We start from the raw sequence: 10,000 nt of genomic DNA, 5'->3' as shown, positions 1-10,000 counted from the left end.
TATTCAACTATTCGGCAATTATTGCAACGATTAATCGTTAGCTCTTAACCGATTATTCAGCTTGTGCCCAACTTAAAATGTTGTATTAAACGTGCTTACGAACAATAAAGAGGACAAAATCAGCTTTTAAAAATACCTCTAAATAACATTCACTGAATGAAAGGTAAAACATACTTTAAGTTTAATTCAGTAAAGATACACTCGTTATCAAGTGTTTTTGTCTTGTTTTCCATTTAAAATAGTCTAAAAATCCTTAAAACAAGATACATTTACTTGAGAAGCAACATATAAGATATTTAGACTTGCTTTAAGAGAATCTATCTTAAACCGCATTAAAGATGTAATGCATTAAATATAACCGCATTAAAGATGTAACGCATTAAACATAACCGCATTAAAGATGTAATTCATTAAATATAACCGCATTAAAGATGTAACGCATTAAACATAACTGCATTAAAGATGTAATTCATTAAATATAACCGCATTAAAGATGTAACGCATTAAACATAACCGCATTAAAGATGTAATTCATTAAATATAACCGCATTAAAGATGTAACGCATGAAATATAACTGCATTAAAGATGTAACGCATTAAATATAACCGCATTAAAGATGTAACGCATTAAATATAACTGCATTAAAGATGTAACGCATTAAACATAACCGCATTAAAGATGTAACGCATTAAACATAACCGCATTAAAGATGTAATTCATTAAATATAACCGCATTAAAGATGTAACGCATTAAACATAACCGCATTAAAGATGTAATTCATTAAATATAACCGCATTAAAGATGTAACGCATTAAACATAACTGCATTAAAGATGTAATTCATTAAATATAACCGCATTAAAGATGTAACGCATTAAACATAACCGCATTAAAGATGTAATTCATTAAATATAACCGCATTAAAGATGTAATTCATTAAATATAACCGCATTAAAGATGTAACGCATTAAACATAACTGCATTAAAGATGTAATGCATTAAATATAACCGCATTAAAGATGTAACGCATTAAACATAACCGCATTAAAGATGTAATTCATTAAATATAACCGCATTAAAGATGTAATTCATTAAATATAACCGCATTAAAGATGTAATGCATTAAATATAACCGCATTAAAGATGTAACGCATTAAATATAACCGCATTAAAGATGTAACGCATTAAACATAACCGCATTAAAGATGTAATTCATTAAATATAACCGCATTAAAGATGTAATTCATTAAATATAACTGCATTAAAGATGTAACGCATTAAATATAACCGCATTAAAGATGTAACGCATTAAATATAACCGCATTAAAGATGTAACGCATTAAATATAACCGCATTAAAGATGTAATTCATTAAATATAACCGCATTAAAGATGTAACGCATTAAATATAACTGCATTAAAGATGTAACGCATTAAATATAACCGCATTAAAGATGTAATTCATTAAATATAACCGCATTAAAGATGTAATTCATTAAATATAACCGCATTAAAGATGTAAATCATTAAATATAACTGCATTAAAGATGTAACGCATTAAATATAACCGCATTAAAGATGTAACGCATTAAACATAACCGCATTAAAGATGTAACGCATTAAACATAACCGCATTAAAGATGTAATTCATTAAATATAACCGCATTAAAGATGTAATTCATTAAATATAACCGCATTAAAGATGTAACGCATGAAATATAACTGCATTAAAGATGTAACGCATTAAATATAACCGCATTAAAGATGTAACGCATTAAATATAACTGCATTAAAGATGTAACGCATTAAATATAACTGCATTAAAGATGTAGCGCATTAAATATTACCGCTTTAAAGATGTAATTCATTAAATATAACCGCATTAAAGATGTAACTCATTAAATATAACCGCATTAAAGATGTAACGCATTAAAGATGTAACTCATTAAATATAACCGCATTAAAGATGTAACGCATTAAATATGACCGCATTAAAGATGTAACGCATAAAATATAACCGCATTAAAGATGTAACTCATTAAATATAACCGCATTAAAGATGTAACGCATGAAATATAACTGCATTAAAGATGTAACGCATTAAAGATGTAACGCATGAAATATAACTGCATTAAAGATGTAACGCATTAAAGATGTAACTCATTAAATACAACCGCATTAAAGATGTAATTCATTAAATATAACCGCATTAAAGATGTAACCCATGAAATATAACTGCATTAAAGATGTAACGCATTAAAGATGTAACACATTAAATATAACCGCATTAAAGATGTAACGTATTAAATATAACCAAAGATGTAACGCATGAAATATAACCGCATTAAAGATGTAACGCATTAAATATAACCGCATTAAAGATGTAATGCATTAAATATAACTGCATTAAATATAACCGCATTAAAGATGTAACGCATTAAATATAACTGCATTAAATATAACTGCATTAAAGATGTAACGCCGGGGTGTTTCCTTTAAAGAGCTCCGACTCCACTTATTCCACAATGAGAGTGCTTCTGTATTTACTTATTTTGTATTTTTGCATTATAATTCCCTCGTACTTTGTGATCTACATCAGCTGAAGCTGTTTGGAAAGTTTAGAGTGCATCTGTGATCTGTGTAATTCTTCCTCTCCTCAGTCAGGCGTGAACTGCAGTGCTGCTCTCATGCATCATCATTAGAGTTTAATGTGATCTCATGTTATGTTAAATTACATCAAAAGACTATTCGACAAGGAACATTATTGTCAACAATTTTTATATTGTCGACGTTGTCAATAACGTTGACTAATCATTTCAGCCCTATTCACAACATGCTAGAACACGCAAGCAATGCTTAGCTACACGATAAAACATACTAGCAACACCTGGCTAGATGCTAAATCATGCTAACAATGCCTAGCAACATCCTAGCAATGCCTAGCTACTTGTAAAAACATGCTAGTAATGCCTACCAACATGTTAGCAATGCCTAAGGACATGTTACATCATGCTAGCAATGCCTAGCAACATGTTAGCAACACATAGCTACTTGCTAAAACATGCTAACAATGCCTAGCAACATGTTAGCAGTGCTTAATGACATGTTACATCATGCTAACAATGCCTAGCACCATGTTAGCAACACCTGTCTACTTGATAAAACATCCTAACAATGCCTAGCAACATGTTAGCAATGCCTAAGGACACATTTCATCATGCTATCAATGCCTAGCAACATGTTAGCAACATCTAGCTACTTGCTAAAACATGCTAACAATGCCTAGCAACATGTCAGCAATGCCTAAGGACACATTTCATCATGCTAGCAATGCCTAGCAACATGTTAGCAACATCTAGCTACTCGCTAAAACATGCTAACAATGCCTAGCAACATGTCAGCAATGCCTAAGGACACATTACATCATGTTAGCAATGCCTAGCAACATGTTAGCAACACCTGGCTACTTGATAAAACATCCTAACAATGCCTAGCAACATGTCAGCAATACCTAAGGACACGTTACATCATGTTAGCAATGCCTAGCAACATGTTAGCAACACCTGGCTACTTGCTAAAACATGCTAACCATGCCTAGCAACATGTCAGCAATGCCTAAGGACACGTTACATCATGCTAGCAATGCCTAGCAACATGTTAGCAACACCTAGCTACTTGCTAAAACATGCTAACATTGCCTAGCAACATGTCAGCAATGCCTAAGGACACGTTACATCATGCTAGCAATGCCTAACAACATGTTAGCAACACCTAGCTACTTGCTAAATCATGCTAACAATGCCTAATCTAGCTATCTGATTGTTTAAATTAGTTCTACCAAGCTGGTTGTTTGATTTACTGTAATGTCTATATTAACCTCAGACTTTTTAAACTGGTTTAAACTTTCAGACAAGCCAACATAAAATTTGTCTGCAAAATTTGTCAACCTAGTTCACATTTGTGATCCAGTTTTGATACTATATAAAGAATGACTCAATTCAATGATCTGCTCACAAATGAGGCATCACTACGGCATTTGAACACATTTTACTCTACACAAGAGCAATATCTAGCTGATCATTTTTTAAAAAGCTAAGCATAGCTACAAAAACTGTATATTTATCATAGAATTTTCCATTACTTTTAAGATTTTATTCAATTTCATCATTTTTCTAGGCCTGGAAAAAATAAAATACTCTAATATTTCTAGGTTTTCCTTCACCAGAACCCTGTTTTTTGCAACTTCTTAATCTTCCAGTTCCTTTAAAAGCAGAATTATGGCTGTTTTATACACCTTGAGTTAACCATGCAAATTAAATGTTTCTTATGTAATTCATACTGCAGTCTCATCTTTGATTGGCTGAGGTGTATGTGTGGGAGGAGTCAAGACTCACAGGCTGCCCACCCCACCAGCGGTGTTTGAGTTTCTCTCGTCCTCTCAGTTTGAAATGGGCTTTGAACACGGGGTCATACATGGAGTTGCAAACTATCCCGTGAGATTCTGGATACAAACCCTGAAGAACACACATACACACGATGAACACACAATCACACACACTGAGGTCTGCTCTAGTGATGATGTGTCGTGTAGTGTGCCATACCGTGGCTAGCGTGTATAGGTTTGGGAATGTTTTTGACGGGTACATGGGTCTCATGTGAGGGGCGTGAGTTCCACATGATCCTACGAAACACAGAACCAGTTACAACTATGAAAGAAATAGACAGGATCAAATTCATCCATATATAAACAAGAAGCTACTGTACTACAATCAGAATAAAACAGTGGTTTTGTCCTAAATGGAGCACTTAACATGGTCTCGTGGTCTTCAAGGGTACTCAATCATGCTCGTGGAGGTCTATCTACCTTATACTGTGTTCCAGACAATTCTCCAAACGTCTACTTGAAAATATCCACTGGACTGGATCACAACATCGGACATCTGACTAATGAAGATCTTTGACTTAAATGGAGCAGCATAAAGAGAGTATAATGTGCCATATTTAACGAACCTATCTCTGCAAACACTTTATTATCATGTAATGAAGGAACTTTGACCCATTGATGCATATTATTTAATAACAGTGCATGTTTATTATGTTTGTCACTGTCCTATTATCTCCCTGAGTGCAGACATGTTTGCGTGACATCATGCACTTGCATCTTGGCAAAATCAGAGTTGAGGATTTCCACAGTTGGAAGTGGTGTTTCATTGCATTTTTCCAAACAGGAAGTTGGAAATTTCATCTTGCAACTCAAGTATTCCCACCTCTGACTTAACTTGGAACGCAGCATCAGTTCAAACTCTTATCAAGCACACCTGAAGCAACACGGTCTTTGGGTTTGCCTGTACAGACAGGTGTGTTGGTGCAGGGTTACTAAACTAAACTATGCAGGACGGTGGATCTCCAGGAGCAGAATTGAGCACTCTTGATATTGGACTTCCCATCTGTAAATGTACATTTCAAAAACGATCTCATAAAAGGAACCTGCAGTGGTACAGACTTCACAGCGGTCAACTACCAACCAGTCCATGTGACATTACATCACAAAAGTGTGGATTCAGAGGAGGACCGCGGCAGCTGAGGATGCATTTGGGACAGAGCCAGAGTTAAAGGGACTGTCCCTGCTGAAAAGACCCATTTAGACCAGCATGAATTTCCACGGTGGTGGAACAGCAAAGCTTTCTAAGATGTTGGACTCAGTATGGTCTTATTAAAGATGTTGGTTGAATAAGCTAGGCTTGCTGGTTAAGCTAGTTAAGAGGTCTGGTAGAGACACCAGTACACCAGCATCCCATATGCTGGGGATCAGCAGCCCAAATACAAAGTAATTAGACAATTAGATGATGTACTCAGTTTGTGGATGTTGGGGAAGACAGTCTTTCCTTTCTTCATGTAAGAGGCGCGGAAGCCGTCAAGAGACAAGATGATCAGAGGAGGACGGACAAACCTGCAACAACAAGTCAAGTCACTTTTATTGGTATAGCGTTTTGCACAATGGACCCTTTTCACATACTGTGATGATGCGTTTTTAGAAGCGGAAATCTAGCAAATGTTTTTATATGTCAAATTCTTTTCAAATTATACTTTGTGTTATATTACCCTAGCATTAATTAAAAAACTAGTTACCACTGCTGCAATATAGTTTCTAATGCAGCTGCTGAGGGAGTGACAATACATTTGGCATCTTTCTTCCTTCTAACTGCTCAGATTCCAACATGATTACACGGGAAGTCGGCATGCTGATTCTGAAAGTTCCGGTACCCTCGGATTGACAACAGTATGCCAACTCACTGACCAACATGATCACACGGGAAGTCGGCATGCTGTTTCCGAAGGTTCCGGTACCCTAAGATCGGCAACAGTATGCCGACTCGCTGACCAACATGATCACACGGGAAGTTGGCATGCTGTTTCCGAAAGTTCCGGTACCTTAGGATCGGCAACAGCATGCCGACTCACTGACCAACATGATCACACGGGAAGTCGGCATGCTGTTTCCGAAAGTTCCGGTACCTTAGGATCGGCAACAGCATGCTGACTCACTGACCAACATGATCACACGGGAAGTAGGCATGCTGTTTCCGAAAGTTCCGATACCTTAGGATTGGCAACAGCATGCCGACTCACTGACCAACATGATCACATTGGAAGTTGGCATGCTGTTTCAGAAAGTTCTGGTACCCTAGTATAGGCAACAGTATGCCGACTCACTGACCAACATGTTCACACGGGAAGTCAGCATGCTGTTTCCGAAAGTTCCGGTACCTTAGGATCGGCAACAGCATGCCGACTCACTGACCAACATGATCACACGGGAAGTCGGCATGCTGTTGCCGATCCTAAGGTACCAGAACTTTCGGAAACAGCATGCTGACTTCCCATGTGATCATGTTGGTCAGTGAGTCGGCATGCTGTTTCCGAAAGTTCCGGTACCCTAGGATCGGCAACAGCATGCCGACTCACTGACCAACATGATCACACGGGAAGTCGGCATGCTGTTGCCGATCCTAAGGTACCAGAACTTTCGGAAACAGCATGCTGACTTCCCATGTGATCATGTTGGTCAGTGAGTCGGCATGCTGTTTCCGAAAGTTCCGGTACCCTAGGATCGGCAACAGCATGCCGACTCACTGACATGCCCTATCTCCCATCTGAAATATTTGAAACGGCTCAACAACAATTACTTTCCTTCGTGGCTCGACTGGTAGCATGTTATGTCAGTTACATGGGAGACCACAGTTCAATCCCCATTCAAATGAGGAAGTAATCATGTTTGTATAAACAATCACGAGCATCATAAGGAGGTTGCATTTTATCCTTAACATTGCATTTTGTCTCTGCTAATGGTTAGGGTTAGATCTGGGTTTTGTTTGGGGGGTAGATTAAATAAAATAAGCATTTCTCTTCACTGTTTTAAACCCTGTTCAGCTGAAAACAATTCTTTTTACAACTGGCTTCTGGCGACCTTTCCTGGGTTTATATGCTCTGAAACACTTACCACTTTAGCCTCTGGGGGCAGTGTTTTCAAAATCGGTCAATGTATACCTATTTCGGCTAAAAAAAAAAAAAAAAAGTATGAAAAATCGGTACACACTTGCCGAATTTTATATGAGATCAGGCTGCAGATTCTACTATAGTTAAAGTGACAGTTCACGTAAAATATTTTAATTGTCATCATTTATCTCATACCTCATACGGAGCCCCGCTAGACCCACGGGGAGGAAAAAACAATTACTGACTTTTGCGTTCCCTCACAAAAGGTTTTGCGTTCCCTCACAATAAGTTTACCATGGTTTTACTACAATAACCATGTTTTAAACTTGATATTCATAGGAAAACCATAGTAATAATACAGAAAAATGAAAACTATTGTAAAAAAAGACAACAAAACTAATGTTGTGGTTATTATGGTTTTACCATACAAATACCATAGTTTAACTATGGTTTTACTAAAGTACCATTGTAGACTCCGGAAATCATTTTTCTATAGTAATATTGTAGTAACTATGAAAAGTAAGTTAAGCAACCGTGTTTTATTTTAATTTTTTTTGGCGGAAACCATGATTTTAATACAGTATACTGTAGGCTATTATTTAATTTTCATTTATTTATTTATTATTATAACATCATCTTTTTTTTTTTAAATGTCCAAAAAGGAATAGGCTGAAGCCAGACTTTATTATACATACCCTTTTAAACTCTCTAGCTTTATATTCTCTCTTTAAATATTTCCATTTTCAGTACTATTCACAACTCATAAGAACAAAACAAAAAAAGACAATATAAAGAAAAAATAAGAGCAAAATGGCTAATATTTATACATTTAATTTCACCCTAACAAATAAATTATTTGAATCAAACTTAACAAAATGCATGTTAGATGTTAGGCAATATGTTAATCTCAGTCACCATTCACTTTCAATGCATCTTTTTTCCATTCAATGTAAGTGAATGGTGACTGAGACTGACATTCTGCCTTACATTTCCATTTGTGGTCCATGAAAGAATTTGTATTTTTGGCTGAACTATTAATTTAAATGCCAGAGTTGTGTGGACACACACAAGTAAACAAGACAAACACTGAGAGCAAACAGGAGTGAGTCAATGAATGTCCCGTTGTGGGATTGTGGAACAGAATGCACATGGAGACAAAAATGGCAAGAGCTTCCTCAAAATGGCAAGATACAATTTGATTTATTTGGCCACCAGTCCATCAGGACACCAAGTTCCAAGACAGCTACAATGAGCGTTTCTGAGGAAGAACTAGTCACTGGATTTCACAACATTTGTGACGTTCATCACGTAAAATCTGTGAAAGATATTTACGGCCGATTCACTAAGTTGTTGCGCCACTTTTGCATGAGGTATTTCAGCGCAAAAACCTGCGTCTTATTCTCTAACCACACACAATCAAGTTTAATCAGGCGCAATCAGTGCTAAAATAGTGCTGAGTATTTCAGTGATATAAAAACGCCCTTTCTATTTAAATTAGACTCATTATCGATTGCGTTTCATTCACATAACTCCCCTGTACATTTTCTATCGTTCATGGCAGCAGCTATTCATCAAATAATGATCAAACGATGCTAGAGCACATCTTTATATTCTGCTGTGCTTTCAGGGTTGAATCTGATTTCAGATTTACCTGCCCCTAAATGTCATGTAAAAGCAATCTGGATGGTGGTCATTTGTTTTATGTCTAAGTGGATTGGTTCCAGAATAAGCTGCAATGTGGACCAGACTTCATGATGATGGTGTGTCTTTTTTCAGCCTGGTCTCATGAAATTACGTGAGCATTGCAATATTTTTACACAACTGAAATTATGTGCTTCATTACACGTTTGGCTGCAGTTTCCAAGTGAAATGTCCAGCGGGGAGCGCCAAAACCGAGCGAAAGGTGAATTTTAGAGGGAGGTTTTAGTAAGTAAAACGTACCTCCTTAACCTAAAACTTCATCTGTTTTAAGACATTTCCAGCTCATGGTAGAATGTTTAGATGTTTTTCTCTGTTGTTTAAAATGTTCTGAGGTCTCCTCTCATGGTTTAGTCAATAAACACAACCCATTCCTGACGGATCTCCTTTCTTTGGACTGTTGTTAGTGGATTGTTTCTGCTCTGATGAGTCTGATCAACATTAGCATGAGGGACCAAACCACCAATAAACACCGACGGCTCTGGGACCGGTGGGAGAATGTAGTTTCAGACTATTGTAGATGATGTTCAAGAGCTCGCTCATTATCAGTGTGTCCAGTATTCTGACAGTGACCTGCGTGATGACTGGCAAACACCCGATGATCACATGACTCACCCTGCAGGGCATTCTGGGCTCTGAATCTCCTCACAGTCGCCCTCCACCCAAGAACTGTCTCCTACAACACACACATACAGGTACATACACACATGCCAAAAGGTTGTAAGCTAATCTGCCAGATGATTTTTTGCTTTAAATGAATACTGAGTGAGGGTTATGTTTAGGTTGTATTAGGGTTGTGTGTCTG

General features: G+C 37.0%; 1 protein-coding gene across 1 annotated transcript in view; it reads right to left on the bottom strand.

The window, feature by feature from the left end:
• LOC127421221 (ectonucleotide pyrophosphatase/phosphodiesterase family member 2) overlaps positions 1-10,000 on the bottom strand; it is a 31,223-nt gene that overhangs the window by 15,424 nt on the left and 5,799 nt on the right. Inside the window, exons 5-8 of the mRNA XM_051664080.1 lie at positions 9,811-9,871; positions 5,853-5,950; positions 4,602-4,681; positions 4,395-4,514 (exon numbers count right to left, since the gene is read on the bottom strand). Coding sequence (XP_051520040.1) covers positions 4,395-4,514; positions 4,602-4,681; positions 5,853-5,950; positions 9,811-9,871 — 359 coding nt within the window. The remainder of the gene's footprint in view (positions 1-4,394; positions 4,515-4,601; positions 4,682-5,852; positions 5,951-9,810; positions 9,872-10,000) is intronic.

Source organism: Myxocyprinus asiaticus, chromosome 30 (assembly GCF_019703515.2).
Source record: "Myxocyprinus asiaticus isolate MX2 ecotype Aquarium Trade chromosome 30, UBuf_Myxa_2, whole genome shotgun sequence".
Taxonomy (NCBI): domain Eukaryota; kingdom Metazoa; phylum Chordata; class Actinopteri; order Cypriniformes; family Catostomidae; genus Myxocyprinus; species Myxocyprinus asiaticus.
The sequence above is the reverse complement of the archived record's forward strand: the minus strand, read 5'-3'. Positions and strand labels throughout refer to the sequence as shown.